Source organism: Chaetodon auriga, chromosome 14, assembly GCF_051107435.1.
Source record: "Chaetodon auriga isolate fChaAug3 chromosome 14, fChaAug3.hap1, whole genome shotgun sequence".
NCBI classification, from domain to species: Eukaryota; Metazoa; Chordata; class Actinopteri; order Chaetodontiformes; family Chaetodontidae; genus Chaetodon; species Chaetodon auriga.
The window spans coordinates 21,092,255-21,113,897 of record NC_135087.1 but is presented as its reverse complement, the minus strand read 5'-3'; the positions used below and the strand labels follow the sequence as shown (position 1 = coordinate 21,113,897).

The following is a 21,643-nucleotide window of genomic DNA, read 5'->3' as shown; positions in this document are numbered from 1 at the left end:
TGTGTGTGTGTGTGTGTGTAATGGAGATTCAAAGCATGCTATTTCCCAGACAAGCCAGAAGTCAGCTGACATCATTTTGTAATTTCACATCAGTGATGCACTGGTCCTAAACACAATTAAAGCTTTTTACATTACCATGTGAACATGTAGATGGAGGGATAAAGGTATTATTGTAGATATATGTACTACATTCATCCTCTCTCTCTCTCTCTCTCTCTCTCTCTCTCTCTCTCTCTCTCTCTCTCTCTCGCTCTATCTAAGCTGTAATGCAGTACAACAGCTGGCATCCTCTGAGCACATCCTCACACACTGAGTAGCCAGCCTGCAGCAGCATCATCCGTTTACACACTACAAACACAGCGACCAACTCTTTGTAAGGCTTGTGTGGATTTTCAATGGACGCAACTTTGTGCTGCAACAGGGAATAACTGACATCTGCAGGCTCTATGGAGGATAAGGTAAAACATATGGACCATGTGCTTCTTTTATGTCAGAACTGAGCAAACATTTTAACAAAAGTCCGCCTCAAGTTTCTGTAACAGCAGCAAACACTACAGCTTCTCTTTTCAGTCCTACTGAACACATGTTTTAATATGCTAGCCTTTAATGAGACATCCCCCGTTTACACTGTTCTTACAATAGTCTTGCTTGTGCTGCACTTTCTATTCAGGCAATTCAAAATTTATTCACAGAAGTGACTCGGGATTAGTGTAATGATGGACTCACTTAATGTTACAGTGTTTTATACAATTGCTAACCTACATTTTTTTATGCTTTCCGACTCTTTGAGGAGGTGACGTTTGAGTTTGAGTGCCTTTTGAAAGATGAGGTCATTGAATGCATTTTGCGTGAAAGCAACAAGAAGTGATCCACACTGTGTGAAGAGTTTTGAAAATGAGATGTCAGAATTGACAAATGTAGCAATCAGCAAAAACTGTAAAGTAATAGTATTTTACACTTTATATACAACAAGTTTAGAACTGCAAATATTTTTGAAAGAAACATTGTTTGATCGAGGAGATGTTTTAAAATGTTCATATCAAACAACTCACAGAATGTTCCCCGACACTAAATTTCACTTGTTTTGCTTCAATATTTACTTGTAGAAGCAGAAAGCATTATGAAAGGAATCTGTTGTATTTGGGGAAAGAGGTTGGTCTTGCATGGTTCAACCGCTCTTTTTTGGTTTTCCATTGGAAAAAGTTGGGGATGGGACCTGGTACCAGGTACATTTTTTGGTGTCACCATGATCCAGGTTCTAAGAGGAGAACCCACACTAAACTGAATGGTCAGAGAGGATTGTCACTTCTGAATTCTGCATTTTCTGAAACAGTCTGTGTCTTTTCTGTGACAAACAGCCGTGCCTTTGATATACTCCATTCCACCTGTGTTACTGTGTTTGCGTCACGCTGAGGATGATCACAGCAGTTTAACCCAGCCTTGCTATGATGATCAGATAAGAATCACAAGCACAAAACAAGTTAATTTTATTCATTAATTAAGCAAAAACACAATCTCACAAACCACATTAAAGTCTTTTTGTTGCACAAAACAGACCACACACAGGATATTAGATCCAAAGCCCAGTCTCTGGTTTCTTATGTTTCCTCAAAGACATATTAAACAAAAGCCTTTGATAATTTCTCTGAGATGGTTTCAGTTTCATATTTGTGCATTTGAGTCAAGATGAAATGAAAAATGCCTTTTTAGCCCTTTTAGATCACACAACCAGTCATAGTGCACCTATTTAATGCTATATGGCAAAAAAAATACCCCCCCAAAAAATGTATTTCTATTCTGATATCAAAATCAAACTACTTTTTCCTCCTGTAAAACAAAATATGACGTGCTTACAAAGGCTCGAACCAAACAATGATATTGTAAGGCAGTCCGCAGTAAGTTTGTCTCCCCTCCCTCGATCCCCTTACAAATGTCTGGTGTGTTGCTAAATGCAGAATGTTGATTGGTCAGTTTATTTCAACAAAAAATACTTAGGAAACAGTGCTCTCAGCTCATCGTGTGGGCAGTTCCACTGTTCTGCTCTTTGAGTTGTTAACTGATGTAAACAGCTGTGAGTCCTGTATTCACCTGCTGAAGTTCAGTAAAGTTCAGAGATAGAAGCCTTCTTGTTCTGTGAAGTGATTTCCACTCACACAGGTGAAGGTAGAATAACCGAGCTCACTTCAAGAGGTCCAAGCCCGACAATATCATGACATCCACCCTTCAATACTGAAATGAAAAATGAAAATGAAAAACTGGTGATCAATGAAAAAAGCCTCTTCTGTTTATCCTGGTTAGACAATGCAATCCAAATAAAGTCAGCTATGAAGGCTACAGGTTCAAATAATATTTTCTTTCTGCATAAAGTGGTTATAATCTATAACACATTTCAAGCTAGTTATTTCTTAAAGAAAAAGGAAAAAGGACTTTCTGTTAAATAAGCCATCATGATATGAAGATAGATGTACCCTTATTGCTAAGATGATAATTGAGGGGTTTTTTTTTTTTAATGCAGTGCTGGAAGAATTACTCAGAATCAGATCCTGTGCTTGAGTAAAGGTACCAATGCAAGGTAAAGAAATAAAAAAAAAAAACTCTGTTACTTAAATAGAAGTACATAAGTATTATCAGCAAAATGCATTCAAAGCATCAAAGTTAAAGTTGTGGTTCTGCAGTAAAATGTCTCCTGTGACTGATATTTGATTCAATCTGACATCATTACATTGTTAATACTGATCAATCAATGTGTAAGCAGCATTTTACTATTGTAGCTCAATGAGGTGGAGTTAGATTTAGCATTACAGTTAGTTTAGTCCAGTGGTTTTTAGCCTTGGGGTCATAAAATAAATGTGAGGGGAAATTAGATGATTGATATGTTGGAAAAGAAGAGAGCAAAGTTCTGCTGCATAAGTCAGTTTTTTTCCTCTAATCTGTGCCATTCTGTGAAATAATACATGGCTTTTCTTTCTTTGGGCCACAAACTTAACTGAAATGAAACAATCTGAGATGTTGAAAGGGGAAATGTCTTTTTGGTGGAACTGCTAACAACTCATAGACACCTATAATGTGACAAGGGTCCCCTGCCAGAAGTTGCTTTATTGTGAGGGGTCACAAGCCAAACAAGTTGGGAATTACTGGTTTAAGTTTTAACAGTCTATTTTATTTCTGTTAGATGAGAAACAGGTGAGAAAACATCATCAAACAGAGGATTTTATTCAGTGCGCAATAGTGTAATTACAGATGTACAGAACCAGCCTTCACTGTGTGGGATAAGAACGTGTCTTTAAACAGAAAAGGATTAGAATGATTGTGTGTGACACAGGTGGGATTAGTGCAGAGGACTTAGTAAGAGTGACTGATGAGCCCAAGTGTGTCCCTGTTGTATGTACACATGCTTTGGATTCAAGACTGTTTATAATCACCCATAAAGATTAAAGGCTGGCTCTTTGCACGGAAATAATCTGAGCTCAAGTACGGCAGCGTCGACATGAAATCCTTTGTCATTTGGGTCAGATGCTTAACAATGAAGGAGCAGGACAGTCAGAATGAGGATTCAGGTCAGTGGTACTGAATGAGTGAGCCAAGAACAGGTTAGTGAGGCGCAGACAATATCTGACGTTTGCTTAAAAAAATCATGAAATTAATATTCTATACTGCCCCTGCACAGGGGCCCTTCACATGATACGACTATTATTTATTCATTCACATCACACACAGTGAAAAATGTTCAAAGAATTATCACCCGGCTCTGCAGCTCCCCTCAGCAGGAGCTAAAACATAAGATAGGATAAGACTTTATTGATCTCAAGAGGGGAAATTCAAACCAGCAGGATGGTGTGTGATTTTCTTCAGAATTTCATCACCAACATTTTGACTGTTTAAATTTAAATAGACAAAAATGGCTGCTTAGCACAGGTGGTGTCATGAGAAGGTGTGTGGAGACATGTATGTCTCCGCAGTGGCGCAGTCAGTGAGTCACCTGTGATTTAAAATTAAAATTGATTGGAAAATGTGAAGCACTACTATGTTCATACAAATGGAAAGTTAAATTTCAATTGGATTAAATTAATATTGACAGCTGTGGACCTTTATAAGTGAAACATATCAGTGGGACTGATGGACTTGGCGAGTTAAGTTGGTCATCATCACCCTGCATTGTCTTAAAACTGGGGGAATATCTATATACATGTCCTTGATTTGATTTTTTGTTGTTGTTGTTGTTGTTGTTGTTGTTGTTGTTATTCAACTAAGATTATCTTCTATTGCTTTTATGATAGCATGTGTGATATTCTTGTACATCTACAGTATGTGTGTTCATGCATGCGCACATAAACTGTATCGATACGTAATCCTGTGTGCATGAATGTGTATGTTTTTGCAGTGATGAGTGAGGACCATGTGCCTTCATCATGCCAGGGCCTGGGTCACCAGACGGCCCTGCACCGAGCGGCCATGGTGGGGAACAGCGATGCTGTGGCTGCTCTGATTAAAGGAGGCTGTGCTGTGGATCTGCAGGACAGAGTGAGTGGTGGACAAACAGCACATGTCTGAACATTTTCAGCTACAGGAAGATTTCTATATGCATTCTCAATTTGTGTGGTTGTTAAAGTGATGATCGTTGTCTGTTTGAGGATGGCAACACTGCGCTGCATGAGGTGTCTTGGCATGGGTTCTCTCACTGCGTCAAACTCCTGGTCAAGGCAAAAGCTGATGTAAACATCAGGAACAAGGTAGGGTAATGATACTAATACTTATATGAATAATAATAATTAGAATTACAGGGAATTTTATTATTGTTATGTAAAGATGCTGCAATGGACTGTTTCTCTTAGTCTTCACAGTGTTTGGTTTGTTGTTAGCCTTATGCAAGATGCACAGAGGAATTTCATTTTATGTGTGTTATAGGTGTTAGATTTATAACAAATATTCTTGTGTCTGGTTGTGGTACTCCAGAGTTCATTGTAACTGAAACCAAACCCACACCCTCACAATATCAAAACCTCATGTCATTCCAACCCAGACTGTAACTAAATTAAAGTGCATGGTTTACAGTTACTTACGTGTCCATTATAATGTGACAGGAATGGTTTTGCAGACCAAAACAATACCAAATATCACATTCAATGATGTGGACTGTCTTGACAAACTCTTAGAATAACATCAGAATACTTGCCAACAGTTTAACATGAAAGCCCGGTGCAGAGCTGTACTTACTCTGCTGTAACTCTATTATGTCCATTCAGGCAGGAAACACAGCACTTCACCTGGCCTGTCAGAATGCACATGCTCAGACTGCTCGCCTTCTGCTGCTCGGAGGATCCACACCTGACACTAAAAACAATGTGAGTCCTCCAGCATCCCACAATGCACTGAGGTGTCCATGTGCCACAGACTGTCAAGCAGTAAGGACTAGTTTCACAATGCACTACACTACGAACTCTGTTGTTGTTCCAGGTGGGTGACACAGGTTTGCATGTGGCTGCTCGCTACAACAACCTGACCCTGGTGAAGATCCTGCTGAGTTCTCTGTGCCGTGTGTCAGAGAGAAACCAGGTACAGTATGTGTTATCAGTGCTATCAGTGTGTGTCCTGTTCCTAACAATGGAATTTGGTGATGATTAGGAAAAAATAGAGAAAAAGTTCAGAGGCATTTATTTAGGCAGGGGTGGAGGAAGTATTCTGATCCTTTACTTAAATAGAAGTATTAATACTACAGTGCCATCCATTACAAATAAAAGTCCTGCATTACTAAAGTAGAAGTACAGAAGTAATCAGCAAAATGTGTCAAAGTATCAAAAATAAAAGTAGTTAAGATGCAGAAATGTTTCTGAGTGCTTTCCAAGGGCCACTGTACCTGCTTGAGGTTTTGGAAGATGTTTTGTCCAAGAGGCTTCTTCAGTTCTAACTGGTGGGGAGTCCCAGGCAGTTGTCCTCTTGCAGGATTGTTGTCCTACCCAGCTATGTGACCCTAACGATGGACGAGAGGCGAAATGTCTTCTAGAACCACAAGCAAGTCCAGGTGCCTATACATGTGTGTGTGTTTGCCTGTAGAGAGGGGACACAGCTCTCCATGTGGCTGCTGCTTTGAACCATAAGAGGACAGTTCAGCTCCTACTGGAGGCAGGGATTGATGGGACAATCAGAAACAATGTAAGTTCTACTTCCCACAACCATCCAAGTACAAACGCTTCGTCTGAACAGATTTAACAATTTAATTATCTTGATATCACAAAATATCAAACTGGTCTTAAATGATCATCTTATTAAGTTGTGCTTATAACAATAATATTATGTGTAGCCTCACATTCTTTGATATTATTGCTCTGTGACAAGAGGCTGTCAGAGTGCCCCTTGAAGGCACCTTTCTGACAGTGGTACACATGGTGAATTTTAGCTCCATTACTGTTTTGTTATGAGTCATATGAAATGTGGAATGTGTTGTTTCCCCCCAGTGTTCATGATATACTGTCCACTTCCAGGCAGGTAAAACAGCCCTTGACAAGGCCAGAGATAACAACCATAAAGACGTGGCACTTCTCCTGGCCAGAGCTCCTCAGGTTGGTATCTGCATTATAAATGTAGGATATTCTTGTATTAGATAGATAAAGGAAGCCAAAGCTTTAGAGTGTACAGTGTTAAGAATATGATTTGTGTCTTAGCTGTATCATTATGATAATAATAGTTTTTAATAGCATTTGCAAACATCTTGTGTTTCAGGCTTATTGTTAGCAATAAACAGTGAAATGTAATAATTACTATCTGCTGACACTTAACAAGCCAACTTACAACAAGTGCATTCAACCATAAGGATATAATCCAGTCTGCTACAGTTTCTGCTATCCTGGTGTGATCTTGTTCCACCATTCTGGAGCCAGAACAGCATACAGTTGCAATTTTGTTGAGCAGGAGCCGGGTTCCTCTTGTAGTGAGGGAGTAGCATGCAGACTGACAATAGTAGAATGTAGTGGATGGGCTGAGATGTATGGTTTGGCCATGTTCTGGATGCAGGATGGGCCTGAGCCAATTGCAGCATGGTAGGCAAATACCAGTGTCTTGAATCTGATTTGAGCAGCCACTGGAAGCCAGTGCAGGGTACAGAGAGAGAGGCGTAGTTAGGGAGAACTTTGGTAGGTTGAAGACCAGCTGGGCTGCTGTATTCTGGATGAGCTGCAGCGGTTGGATGGCAAATGCAGGCACACCAGCCAGAAGTGAGTTTCAATAGTCTAAGCACGAGAAAAAAATAGTCTGGACCAGAACCTGTTCCACCTTATGGGTGAGTGTCCTCCAGATGTTGTGGAGAATGAATGTGTAGGAACTGGTTATCACGGCAACGCTGACTGAAATCAGACAGCTGGTCCTACATTGTCACACTCAGGCTTTTTGGATAATGTAATAGTAGAGATTTTGTAATTGTCTTCAGGTACATCGCCTCATGCGAGGAAGAACAATAAGGAAACGAAGAGAAAGACTGACAGCTGAACGCAGGACCCAGTCTGTCACCAGAGTAGACATTCTACCGAACGACGTAAGAAAATACAAACAATACTTTATAGCATGTGGTCGATGAGTGTCAGCTATTGAGAGAATTCTTAGAATTGAGTTCATCACATTGGATCAAATCTTTACAATTTCAGAAATTAAACAAAGGTTCAAGCATTTCCTATTATGATTTCATTGGCATCAGTTTTCTTTTGACTTGATCTCTTGATTATGTGTCCTGAGCAGGACAACAGCTCTGTGGTGGAGGAAACGCCCAGCAGTGAACAAATGGAGAGCAAAGCTGCCATCAAGGTGGGTCCTCACCAGCAGCAAAAGCAGCAGCAGCATAACCACAAGACTCCAGCTGCCATCAGCAGCCCCTACAGCCACCGCAAGAGGAGGAGAGTCAAGGAACAGGTAGGTCAACAACAGAGACACCAACAGCAGCATGCTTAACGTGTGGTTCATTGACAGATCAGCAGTTTGGCTACTCGCTGTCTAACATCCGGTCATATTCATACAGGTATACAGCTGGGAGATTATATAGTATCACTTCCCTGCTGATACACTCATGCCATGCTGCAGCTCCACTCCAGCATCCCTCTTATGTGTTAAAGTGTAATATTGTTGACTTTGCTGCATGTAATAACATATAATGATGATATATCTCTGAACAGAGAGTATGTAGTTAATGCCGTATATGTGATATGCAGGACGGATTAGTTCTCCTAGCAGAATCCTTGTTGCTGATTTTTGAGAGCTCCATTATAGAACTGAGCCCTAACTGCAAAATCTACATTAGCATTCGGAATAAATGGTCAGATCCTTGGCATACCTTCTGTATGTGTCTCTGAATGAACAGCCAGACTAGCTGCGAATGAACCTCCTGTAAAAGCTGATGAACCCCAGGAGGCTTTGCAGCTCCATTCAGGATACAGATGGAAGATGGTGGCCTTGTGACTCCTGAGGCCCAGATGTTTGTTGATAGCAATGAGGTTAATCCAGGTCAGAGGGGGGATTGCGGGCAACCAACAAATAACATCAGAACGTCAGAACAATCAGTCCATCATTATATCATTATAAAAAGCATCATGAAGTGATGTGCATTCCACTTACTCCCTAATGCCAAGGTCAGGAGATGATGAATGAATGAATGAATGAATGAATGAATGAATGAATGTCAGGCAGAAGATTGATTTGCTAAAAAATAGTGCAATGTTGTGTTGCATTGAATAAATTGATTTGAATTTAGAATATTTACTTATTGAATTGTAGACATTTTATTCATCCACCATATGATTAGACCCTCTTTCTAATGACAAAAAGTGCTTAAATCATATAACACAGAATCAACCAAAATTAAAAGGAAAACAGAATATGGAAAACAAATTAGTGGATTTCACAGAGTCCTATGCAAGCTGGCATCTCTAAGAAAGGGAGAAAAGAGGCTGGAGCTCTGATTGAGGAGCGCTGAGTCAGCAGGTGCCGGGACACCCATAGAACTGTTCTAGTGGTTTGTGCCCTTGTTCTGCTGTGCTGAGTAGACAAACTGGTATGCTGGATGGTGTAAATGCTGCTGAAGGCTGACTAATAAATCAGCTGAAGATGTTTACCATAGCTTTGCTTTGACATGGATAGGCGCTGTTTAGAGACCTCGTCTTTGAACAGGCAGAAACCCACAAACATGACTCAGGACAGATAGGAGCAAAGCTCAATATCTTCAATGCGAGAAACAGTAGGCAGTCAGAGGGAATGGGAAAGAGGTGAGTGAGCAGGTGAAGCATGTCCATTGAAGAAACTAGTAGAAAAGGGGTCATAGGAGGGCAGGAGGGAGTGGCTGTCTGAAACAACTAGAAAGTTACTGACAAGTAAAAACCTGGCAGAATGCATGAATGAATGAATGAATGATCAAGGAGAATTAAGGACAAGCACACTTTGCAGTCTGCTACTTTTACTCCTTTGCAGGCTTTGAAAAAAGATGATCTGAGAAAACGAAAAAATGGATTGAACATGAAGATGGATCTGCTCTGGGATGATGGTGAAGATAGTTCTGCTCAGAATGGAAAAACCTACCAGCTTTACACGCTGTACCGTGACAAGGACGGCAACATCAGACAGGTTACTGATGATTCGCCTTTTTGAACTGAAGCACAACACTGAGAGGGTAAAACAGTCACTGAACTTCTGAATTTATCAAAACCACAATACTTTGAACAGAGCTCGAGTAAATCTTGGTTCCGAATCTTAACATTTTCATCATGCTATCATGCTGAGCTATGTTGAGCACATCTGTAAGAAAAGACAAACCACTATCAGAGAGGAATCCTTCCTGCTGAGTGTGCAGCTTGTGACTTGTGACTATTCTCTTTAGGCACCAGCCAATGAATGCCACTGCAATCCCCTGCTCAAGAAGCTGGAGGGCCAACTGAAAGTCACACAGGAGGAGATGAGGTTGCACATCCTCAACGTACAAGAGCAAGTCAGCAGTCGTCTGGGCAAAATGGACCGCAGGAACAGACACCAGGTCTGTGTCTACTTCCTGTCTCTGCTGCTAGATAATGAGACAATGAGTTTACTTTACACCTGCAGTGTCTTAAACTGTTGGTTCTGGTTATTTAGGTTTTCAAAGTTTAATATCAATGTCTGTCTTTGAATTTGAATGAAAAACTGAATTTTGATTTTAGTTGAAATTAAAGACAATTTTCATGCCAGAAACTTCTAAAGTCTTTACATAATTGCATAATTCAATTTGACTTTTGCTTGGGCAGATTAAAGTGTTGGACATGCTGAATCAGGAAAGAGCAGCAGCAGAGAAGACGAACATGATTTACAGGATGGAGCAGAGAGTTGCCCAGGGCAGAGAGGAAACCCTGATGGCACAGGTATCAACTAGAACTCACAGCTGACACTGGATTTCTTTCTCTGCAGGAACACATTGGAAAATCTATGTTATGTTTAGCTTTCGTAACTGGCCAGTGAATAAGCTGAGGCAAACTCATGAATCAGCAACAACTTCCTGCTTCTGCATGAAATATAATTAAAACACCTTGACATGTTAGAATTGTAGGAGTAAAGGATAAATCTGAAGAAAAAGTCAGATGGAGATTTAAGTCAGAATGAGCTGTTGGCATGGTTTGCACTCCACAGTGAGACCAATCTTTTCAGTACAACACAAACGGAAATGAGAAATACCAGCTGTTAAGGTCTGATGAGTATGTGCCCTTATTAAGGAAAAGTTTGATCGTGCAGCTGTTTTGTTTCTTACCTTAAGCAGGCAGCAGTGAGTGAAGAATTGAAGAGGTGGTGTGTGTCCCAGCTGAAAGACATGAACGTCCACATCCCAGCCAAAACCCAGTATTTCAAACTCCTCCCGTCACCGTCTGTGGAGCAGTCTGTGGCAGACCCTGACCTGGAATCACTCCCCTTGTTGTCTGTGGTATCTGGAGACAGCAGCACTTCACTGGCTACCTACGTAAACATCCTGCCATCTAAATCTACCCACAGCCTGGGAGGCCCAGAGCGGGAGCTGCTGGGAAACAGGACATATTTTGAAATGAAAGTGGACAGGTCACCAGGTATGTCCAACAACAGCTTCTACAAGGAATTCACAAACATTTTTAAGGGGCATGCAATGATTCATAACTGTTATTACTGCAACAGCATCAGCAGCTCAGTGGCACAGCTCACAGTGACCAGTGACTGAAACAGACCATAATGACATGGCTTCACAGCAGAGAGGAGTAAAGCAGCCAATGAGATCAACAGAAGTATCTGGCACAGAAGTAATGACACAACGTTAGAACAATAACTGATTAACATCTGCTTTGTGAATGAAAATCCAGAATCAGAAACCGCATTTCATTTTCAGTCAGTGTGCACACACATTTTAAAAATCAAGCGTGGAATTTTCTTGACCTTGCAAATAACAGTTTGACAAGAAGAAATCTCAATCACAATCTCAATTACTGAACGAACGCTTGTCATTTGCATATTGTGTTTATTTTCTATGGGAATATAAAATCCATATTTATTAAACTGATTCATTTTGTGTTAACACCTCTCCTGTCAGATGACTATGAGAACACATCACTGTTTCCTCTGCCTGTCAAAAACACCTCTGGCCTCCTGCTGGGCTCTGCTGACCCCCTCTGGCAGCCTCCAGGACTGCAGGACAGCACTATAACAGCAGTGGTGCCACTGTGTGGGGAGGGCTTTTCAAGCAGCAGCAGCCAGTCCAGCATCAGCGACCAGGGAACCAGACTGATCCATCAGCAGGAACACAGCTGTGATAGACAATACAGGAAACACTTCAGAGAGCTGATAAGAGCCCCCAGATGTGCAGGGATACACACTGAGGGCAGCAGGACACTGGAGTTCTTCATCGACCGTCCTGCTGAGCCCACATTCAGCCAGGAGAGGGACAATCTGCATGCCAAGGAGGTCAGTGTACTAATGACCACCACAGCAGCCAGTGACAGGCTTTGACTGCACCTGTCAATCAAGCAAACCCACAGCAAAACATGCTTTTCCCTAAACCTTATTGGATAATCCCATTTTATTACAGCATGGCCTTATTTTTGCAATGTGTAAAATCATCACAGGCAAGATAGTACCAAACCTACCATACAGTAACTCCCCCTAATGCCACAAATTATGGTTCTTGATCACAGATTAAACTAATGAGATACAACACAGGAGTGAGCCTTACAGGTATTGTTCATTCTGAAGCAGGCTTGCTGTGTCTCCCTGCTTCCAGGCTTTATGCTAAGCTGTGCTAATTACTGCTAGCCCTGCTGCTGGAAGGTAATTTTCTGGGGGAAAAATTAAACTTCCAGCTGCTCTTAAAATTTCCACTTCAACTGTTATTGCTGCTTTTCTATCAGGTGACTCAGCGTTTCTTTGAGACGGTGTCCAGTCAGTTGGAGCGTTGGTATGAGAGGAAGCTCGTGGAGGTGGAGCAGCAGACGGAGCTCAGAGCCCAGCAGGACAGGACGGAGCTGTTGCAGCGAATAAGCGTGCTGGAGGAGGAGCTTCAGAAGATGAAGACCAATGAGAATGCAGAGAGCTGATGCACCTGACAGTAATTAATACCAGAGGGAGACTTGCAGAGAATGGATGAACTTTTTCACTTTAATTGAACTTACTGAAATGTGCATAAATACAAAAGAGACAAGAGAAAATAAGAAAAAAAAAAGGTCAAAGTAATTACATATGTCGATGCAATTATTGATACTGTATGTACAGTTTGTGTGGCGTAGCTATGGAAATACAACAGTACCAGTTAACTGTCGTACTGATTGTATGAAGAGTTTGGAAAAAGTGAACTCAGTACAGAGAAATGTGACTAAGCAATTGACAATTAGCAGTTGACTTTAAGTCTTTTGCCTCTACTGTTTGATACTAAAAAGAAATAAAATCAATCATGATAATACTAATAATCATTTATCCATGCATACTTATTTAGCCAAATCCTTTGCTGTTTAAACATCACGACTGGGTTTTTTCATTAAGCAAAGTCTTAAGGGAGAGTTTCAGACGTGCTGAAATGTGCATAAATACAAGCTACATACCTGCAGCAATAACTACCTCCTTACAGTCTACAGCAGGAGCAAACATTTGTAAATATTGCACAGCCCATATTACGTTAAGCTTGTAGTGTGAATTAGACCGACAATATGTGTTCGTGTTTTGTGTGCAATTTAAAGGTGAGTGAAAAAATGAACGTCTTTGTTGACACCTGTCATTAAAAATTGCCATCAGAATCATGTCAAATGGAGAGATAAGACTTTTTTTCTTTAGAAATTAAGTGAAATGGCTCTTCAAATTAACTGTAGCTCTCTTTCACAGCAGATATTTTGACTTGCCACAGCAGACAACGCATCAGAGAAATTGATATCATTAATTACGTCTTAATTACTGAAATTATGGCAAGCTATGTCGGTGAACCAGCATGCACTAAATCAGGACCCTGAAGCTGACGCACCTGAAAGGATCATTGCTGTCATTAACCAGTGTACAACTGTGCCTTTACTATGGCACGTCTAAACATCTACAATTCTTCTGAAAAAAGCTGTGTTATTTTAGAATCCTCTGTGGTTATGGATATTCTTCAAGCTTAGCAGCCACCGTAAAGGAGGAGCTACTTCGTACTTTAGTGTTGACTTATCCTTAAAGATCCCCTGATTGGACAAAATATTTGGCTTGGAGTATGAGTTTTTTCCACAGAAAAAAGTAAAATTACCTTGTTAAAATCCTTAAAGTTCTATCCACTTCTGCTTTTTCAGTAAAAAATCAAGCACATTGCCAACGCCGTGCGTCAGACCTTTGCAAACTAAGGACTGCGCCTGATCTCCCGCTCACTGCTCTTTTTCATCACAACCAACTTTCTGTTGGTTGTCTTTTTGTCCTGGGCCAGAATTGGGTTTGAAACCAGTTGTGATGTCACAAAATCATACATACACACATACATAAACACATGTCTTAAAGTCAGATTTAGGGAGAGCACATAGAAACTTCCTTTCCTCACAGGTGAATGTGAAAACAAACTTATATATGCATATACATCAATCAGCAGAGTGATGATTACACATTAAAGTGGCGGTACAATAAGCAAAACACATTCGAGTGAAGCCAATTCAGTGATTAAGAATATAATAAGTAACAATAAACAAAGAGGATGCGGCCCATAAAAACATTGCTCTATAGAGTTACTAGTCATAAACTCCACAAGGGACTGCAAAATAAAAGTTGCAATGCCACACTGCAAATAATCCATTACATTAGTCCTGGCTTCAAAATCTTATCTTACTTCCCTACTACTTTCTAGTATTGTCAGCAAAATGTACTATAAGTATTAGAAGTATGGCTGTGCCCCAGTAGTCTAATGGGTAAGGCACACACCATGTAACATCCATGGTTGAGTTCTGACTGGACACCTTCCCTCTCTCTCACCCTGTTCCCTGTCTCTTTAAACTGTGTTCTGTCTTCATATGAAGGTAAAAAGCCTTCATATTCTCGGTATATTCCAATTATTGGATAAAGATTATTATTACTGGTGCATTAGTGTGTGAGAAGTATTTTAATGTTGCACTAATTATCATTTAAAAAAAAGTACTTCTATTCAAGTAATTCTATGCAGTGCATTATTTTTACAAGCTTATCAAACCCAATTTTGCAAAATAGGAACTCACTGTTGAATAAATACAGTGTAAGAATTGTATTTCCTTTCTGAATTACTGAAATACACGAGTGAAATAGCATAAAATGGAAATACTCCAGTGTGAAGTAGAAGTACAAATAACTCAAAATTGTAAGCACAGTACTTGAGTAAATGTACTTTGTTACATTCCTCCATTAGGTGCTGAGTAAGTTGGGTTATAAAATTAATTGAAAGTGCTAACAAGGATATCGAGAGCAGCATGTGGGTGAGTGAAAACTGGTGTCAACAAACAGACAGACTGGTCCCGCCCTTGCTGCTCAGCTGTCAGTCAGGCCATCCGACGGAGCTCCTGATGAAGCAGCCGTTGGTTGTGTAACCCAATGATCCTGCTGTGACATCTGGCATTTGGCCTCAGCGACCACAGCCGCAGCTTCTGAAGGGAAAATCAAATCAATGCTCCATTGACTCTGTCAGAGCGCGATGGAAACCTAATTAAAGGCCCTCCGGGCACAGCTGGTCATTTTATGCAGCCAAGCACCAGGGCTCTCAAATCAAGCCAGTAATATGTACTATTGCTTTACTCTGTGCACTGAGGGAGGGGGTCTGGGGACCTTCCTGATCAGGGCAGTGCCAGCATTCAATCTGTTAAAAAGGCATGCCTGTGCCATTTCACTCTTTAACACTTTTTTGACACACAGCAGGACATTATGGTCTGAACCACACTGAATCAGTACACCGTATACTGAGCTAACTGAGCTAATGCATGCCCTGCAGTAACAATCGGTTAAAGGACTATGTGTAATTTTAAAGGTGGATTAGAACCTCTTATGTCTCTTCAAGTGTCTCCTCTTTTAAAACAAGAACCAACACAATGTGTTAGCTAACAGTTGCTTCTTGGAGCATTCAGCATTCACTCACAGTTTTCTTTGTTACTGATGAATTGAAGGCCAATTTTAACTCTCCTGTAGGTCTATTTTTGGTCTCCACCAAGTCCTAAGAAAAACATCTGGCCCTTCAGTGGCTAAATGCTCCACTATGTTCAGCAGTTAGACTCTCACTGTGCCTTTCTGCTGTTTGATGCTGAGCAGGTGGAGTCGCAGGAAGCGAGGATGACGAGAGCTGTGACACTGAACCAAAGCAGTAAGGAACTAAGAGATGCTACAAAGCTTTAGCAAAAGAATTGATGATAATTCTCTGTGGATTCATCACAACAACTGACACCTGTTATAAATATAAAAATACTGAGTGGTGCAAAATCCAAATGAGGCCAAGAGTAATCCCCAAGTCCTATCATGATCTTCATGTGGGAATGTTTCTCTTTTTTTCACTATTGAGTAATTTTCACAAAAAGACTTTTACAGTGTCCTGAAATTGAAATTGAATTTACACAGCAGGGATGCCAGGCAGTCATGCATGCATGTACATGGACTGACATGCATAACCCCCACATCCCAAATTAAAAGCTGTGTGCAAGAAGGCAGGTAGGACATGATCCATTAAAACACATAATGCACAGAGATGGGTGAACTGAGCTGAACTTGAATGTTAAGTTCTCCCTATTGGCTCAGTTACATCTTTATGTTTATGGGCACCAGAAGCAGACCCTATGTGGAAGACCAACCATAAAAAATATCACCCTCTCTGTCAGAGAGGGTGATATTGATGGCACTGGTTAGAGTTGGCACTGTTGGCGTGGGAGAAGGGAGGGGGGTGGGGACATTGTCCCGTCGGGAGGTGATCGATGCTCACATCCTGTGAACCCTGCATGTAACACGGGAGCGCACTCCCAACACACAGGCAGCCACAGCACACACAGATACACAGAGAGACAAAAACAGAGGAGAGCAGAGGGATGTGGACTATAGTTTGGGACCGGCACAAGAGGACCACCAAACATCTCCATGGGGTAGCCATACAGACACAGTCAGCTTCTGGGATGCTTATATGAACACAATGAAGTGCATCAAGAGACAAAGAGGGAACCCATACCAGTGATATGTAAGTGCTGCTGAAATGCTTGATTTATTGAATGGAGTCATTTGCTGTAATGTCACTGTCATGCTCTCAAAAGTGTGCAACACGCTGGGTGCCTTAAAAAAGATTTTCCATTTTACATCTATGGCACTGCAAAATGAAATTTTAGGTTGTGTGTGTGTGCCTCTGTATCAGCGTGGGCTGTCTATGAATGTGCACCAAGAAGTAGCTTCTGATCATGGTAATGACATATCTGAAAAAGGGATGGCCGCACACTGAGCTCCAATGATATGACCACAGTTAGTCTTTTGGTGCCTCAGCTGGTCTTTCTCAAAGCCAACTGTGATTCAAACATCAGTGATACGATGAAATCATTGGAGCTAAGTCAAGTTGTTTTTAACAAGTGTCTCTGAGCCTCAGGTTGTTCTGATGATGTCATCCAGGCACGACTTCTGGAGCTACACCATAGATTGCATAATCAAATGGATCAAAAGGCTAGAGGTCTATGGTAGGAGACAATATAATGGTAATATACTAATATACTGTAATATACAGTTTGGCTTTTCTCTTCTCTTTGGTCCGACCGGGGCTAGTTTTTTTACAGAGTGTGTACAACACATGATTGACAGTTATCTCCTTCAGCCAGACGTCAACATGAACCCTGCTACAGCTGATTGGACGAGCATTTGCTGGGATGTCAGGAGCCCATTTTAAAAATGGGAAAACAAAGCAGTTCTCAATTTTCTCCACAACTACCACTGTAAATATGTTTAGGTCACATGTCTAGAACATTTCATTGAAATAGCTGTTTGTGATGTTGACACTCCCCTCAGTCTGCTGATTGATCCAGCATTTATCTCAATGCATCCTCAGTGTAAATGTATTTGATTCTGGTGATAATCTATGTTTAATTTTGTTTTGTTTTGTCAACAAATTCCATGTACACATTCAAACTAACAATGAATGCAAACAGTTAACAAGTATTATGTGTGCATCCAAATATCTTATTCCTCTGTGTTATAGAGCTCCATCGTTGTCCAAAAACTATTAAAAACACATCAATTTGCCACACTGTTCCACTGGGTGACATGTTCCTTCATTACCATGAGTTTACACACTATAGCTTACTTTCACTCACTCCAACATTCACCACCCTGCTGCTGGAAATACACTAGAGCACCAAGTGTGGATTCTCAGCCACTGACAAAAGTTCCCAGCAAATGCAATATTTCCTCCAGTCTGACAGTTTGAAAGCATCCAGCATTTTAAAAATGAGGCAAAATGGTGTTGAGGCTGAGAGCAAGAGACAAGGGAGGTCAGAAAGTACTGAGAGCAGACATTGTTGGTTTGGGTCTTCTAAACAGCTTTTTTCTATAAAGGTTAACTGTGGTTTATTCCAACTTTGTTTTTGTGGATTTGGCCACTGATTTTATGATGATTATTATTAGTAGTAGTATTAGTATTCACCATAGCAATTCCTGAGATCTTGGAATGTCATAATGTTGGTAAAAATAAGTGCAATAGGGCAACAAACACAAGCAGTCTGACCTTCAGAGGGGTTGTAAATGAACCTCCAGATTAGCTACGTTTATTTGGAAAAGAAAGGAATGCGTATGGTAAAAATACAAGCCAAACTGTCTTTTGTCAACATTCACAACATCTTAAAACCCAACTTTCTGGCTGTACTTAGAGTAGTTATGCAATCAGGCATTATTAGTGACATTTCTGCTGCACCCACCTTCGGTTTTACCTCTGTAGCAAGTAATAGCTAATCTGACTGAACTATCACCTTGTTTACACACTGTTTGTGTATCTTTTCCTGTTGAATTATTTTTTTACCAATATTGCCATGCCCTGAGATCTCAGGAATCACTTTAGTGTGTACAGTGTTATTATAACTAATAGAACTGTTGACTCGAGCTACACAAATAAAACCCAAGTTGTAATAAACTCTACCCTTGCCTTAGAATTTCAGAGCAAATCTAATGTATCTAATATGTAATCTGGCTTTGTGAGGTTGATGTGTTGCAAGTGCATGCTGTGTCTCCACAGATTGAGGACATGTGGCATTGACGTGGTGAGAAGCTGACCATGGGTGACTGGAACCTGCTGGGCAGCATCCTGGAAGAGGTCCACATTCATTCTACCATCGTGGGCAAGATCTGGCTTACCATACTCTTCATCTTCCGCATGCTGATCCTGGGCGCAGCCGCTGAGGACGTGTGGGATGACGAGCAGTCTGAGTTTGTCTGCAACACCGATCAACCGGGCTGCAAGGCGGTCTGTTATGACCGCGCCTTCCCCATCTCCCTCATTCGATTCTGGGTCCTGCAGGTCATCTTTGTCTCTGCGCCCTCACTGGTCTACATGGGCCATGCCCTCTACTGTATCCGAACACTGGAGAAGGAGCGCCACCGCAGACGGGCCCAGCTGAAGGAGGAGCTGGACGATGCTGAGTTGGCGTTGGACGAACATAAGCGCATGGAGAGGGAGCTGAGGAGACTGGACGAGCAGAGGAAGGTGAAGAAGGCTCCTCTCAGAGGCTCTTTGTTGAGAACTTACATCATCCATATCCTTACACGCTCTCTGGTGGAGGTCTGCTTCATCCTGGGCCAGTATATACTCTACGGTGTCCAACTGGAGCCTCTCTATAAGTGTGAGAGGCTGCCTTGCCCCAACAGTGTAGACTGTTACATCTCCAGGCCCACAGAGAAGACCATCTTCATGGTCTTCATGATCATCATTGCTGGTGTTTCACTTTTCCTGAACATTCTGGAAATATCCCACCTGGGCATCAGGAAAATCAAACAGACACTGTATGGAGAGAGGTACACAGAAGATGACAGTTTGATTTACAAGTCCAAGAAGAAGGCGTCCTTACCACACCTCTGTGTAATGAGCAATGCATCACCTCACAATGGGCCTTTGACTCAGACCTTCAAAGTGATTCCAGAGGCGGACATGATGTCCCCTCATTACAATACTGGGCTCAGAGCCAACCAAGACGCACCAAGATACAACAGCCTGTCTCATCCGGGACACAGTCAGACCAGCTATATCTGCCCCCAACCTAGGATGCCACCCAGGTCTGGCCAGAACTGTGCAATCCAAGATCCCCAAATCCATCAAGGTTCAGAGGTCCGCACAGCCATGGTAGACCAACACGCAGCCTGGGCTTCTGCTGCATCCAATGTGGAGAGGAGTACAACAAGCCATCATGAGGATCCCCCTCAGCCAAGCCATTTGGAAGCTCTGCTGTCCACTAGCACCTTAAAGCCCAGTGCTATCAGAGACCTGGAGGAGGATGAGCGAAGAGAGTCAATGGGAAGCGAAGTCCTTATCCCCAACCCCAGGAAGACCAGCTTCATGATCAGGCCACCATCTGAGAGTTTGTCCTCCATCAGTCGCTCCACGAGCCCCTCCTTACATACCTCAGAGGAGTCGGATGAACTGGGCTCCCTGCAGGGAGACATGCCCATGATGCCGCCTCCCGGTGGTCGAAGAATGTCAATGGCAAGTAAAAGGCAGAAATTGTGTCATTTATCCAATCTCTAGTTGAGAACATCGAATTCAAAGTTGTAAACAACAGAGTACACCTATCAACCTGGGTTTCATCTGCAACTGCTGCCTGGAACACAACATTATGTATGAAACATGAAGCCTCTGCTAGTGTGTTTTCAAAGAAATCAAAGTATAAAAAGTTACTCTGAAGCTAGCTCGCTCATAGAGTTATGAAGTTAAGGATTTAGCCAACTACGTTAACGAAACACATTTGGCCAAAAAACCCAATATCAAAGCCAAGACAATACAATGTGACACACAAAGAGACAGACAGACAACAGAGAAAGTGAGAAAGTGATGTTTTGAAGAAAGAAAGATGGAGAGAGAAATCTCATTTCTGTTGATCTGGGTGAAGCCCAGTAGTGACAAAATGGAAGTTCATTCTGTGTTGTCAATGAAATTAAACACAAAGAAGTTAATAATTATAAAAAACATCAAACTGCGCAATTAGATTCAATATGAATCTTGCTGATAATGGCTAATCTTTTCGAAACAGATATCTACAGAGCAAAACTCTCAAATTAATAATTTGTGTGCACCAATTAGTAATTCATGCTCTCAAATTATTGCAATGGCATTATCAGAACATGCAGAGCATTAAACATGCGTTTAACATTCAACATTTGTTAAAGGGCCATCAAAGACAACACGTTAACGATGGAGACTCGTGGAAATACTGACCCTTTACCCTGATAAAATGTTGACAAAATAATCATATGTTGTGTTAATAACTTCATCCATTAATTACTCTGACCTGCTCTTACAATTTTGATGTTTATTTCTTCATGACACCTGTCGGGCTCCATAGATGTCATAGTTAGTTTTAGATTCAAAAAAGTTATTATAGTGCTACCTCATCGGCAATGGCGTGACTGAATGTTTTTACAGAAAAAAAATATATATATCTGCACACTATGTTTCTCTTCCATAGACCCATCTTGGATAGACTTAAAGGATTTATTCCTGTTCCAAAATGTGAAACTATTACAGATGTGTTTGAACACTTGAAGAATGTCACAAGCGCTCTCTCTTAAGCAACACTGGATACGCTTTCTGTTGTATGTCCAGCACGATCTACAGTCTGAGTCAAAGCTGTCTTTTTGTCTTTTTCAGAGCATGTTTCTGGATATCTCCTCTATCATGAAGAAGTGAAGCGACAGGGCTAACATTGTGGCTGTAGGAGCTGTGTTCCACAGCCCAGCTGGGTCACAAACAGGGGAGGAACTGTATCAATGATCCAGCCATCAACATTGATCCACCACTCAAGTCACGTGGGGCCAAAACCAGTCAGTCAGCCATGATGGGGCAGTGGACTCAGTGCCAAAGCCCAGTATGTTCTGAAGCACCTTATAATGCCTACATGTGGGTACTAACAGAAAAGGATTGTATCTTTTTAAAAACAATCTCTCCGCGTGTTGGCTGAGTTTTTAACATTGTGCACAATGGATAACGGGGCAACTTCCTCAGAGG

At 41.4% G+C, this 21,643-nt stretch overlaps 2 protein-coding genes across 3 annotated transcripts; both read left to right on the top strand.

Moving 5' to 3' along the window:
* Positions 1-333: 333 nt before the first annotated feature.
* On the top strand, positions 334-13,240 carry ankrd6a (ankyrin repeat domain 6a). Of its 2 annotated transcripts, none has more exons than XM_076749005.1 (15): positions 334-458; positions 4,382-4,521; positions 4,632-4,730; positions 5,244-5,342; positions 5,455-5,553; positions 6,052-6,150; positions 6,480-6,557; positions 7,421-7,525; positions 7,726-7,896; positions 9,445-9,597; positions 9,851-10,003; positions 10,248-10,361; positions 10,754-11,054; positions 11,549-11,919; positions 12,363-13,240. In XM_076749005.1, the coding sequence occupies exons 2-15, from the start codon at positions 4,384-4,386 to the stop codon at positions 12,546-12,548; spliced, it is 2,166 nt and encodes a 721-aa protein (XP_076605120.1). In that variant the 5' UTR covers positions 334-458; positions 4,382-4,383; the 3' UTR covers positions 12,549-13,240. The 2 variants fall into 2 exon arrangements, with proteins under 2 accessions (XP_076605120.1, XP_076605119.1); XM_076749004.1 differs by having other exon boundaries at positions 10,751-11,054.
* A 3,260-nt stretch (positions 13,241-16,500) lies between these two features.
* On the top strand, positions 16,501-21,325 carry gja10a (gap junction protein alpha 10 a). Its single transcript, XM_076749106.1, has 3 exons — positions 16,501-16,636; positions 18,665-20,125; positions 21,287-21,325. Exons 2-3 carry the CDS (start codon positions 18,704-18,706, stop codon positions 21,323-21,325), a joined length of 1,461 nt encoding a protein of 486 aa, XP_076605221.1. The 5' UTR covers positions 16,501-16,636; positions 18,665-18,703.
* Positions 21,326-21,643: the final 318 nt, after the last annotated feature.

Bases quoted from the DNA above. Each gene is read 5' to 3' on its own strand.
- ankrd6a (XM_076749004.1), top strand. From the start codon at position 4,384: ATGAGTGAGGACCATGTGCCTTCATCATGCCAGGGCCTGGGTCACCAG. The intron at 9,598-9,850 runs GTTACTGATGAT...TATTCTCTTTAG, and splicing joins AGGACGGCAACATCAGACAG to GCACCAGCCAATGAATGCCA. The intron at 10,004-10,247 runs GTCTGTGTCTAC...TTGCTTGGGCAG, and splicing joins ACCGCAGGAACAGACACCAG to ATTAAAGTGTTGGACATGCT.
- gja10a (XM_076749106.1), top strand. From the start codon at position 18,704: ATGGGTGACTGGAACCTGCTGGGCAGCATCCTGGAAGAGGTCCACATT. The intron at 20,126-21,286 runs GCAAGTAAAAGG...TGTCTTTTTCAG, and splicing joins GTGGTCGAAGAATGTCAATG to AGCATGTTTCTGGATATCTC.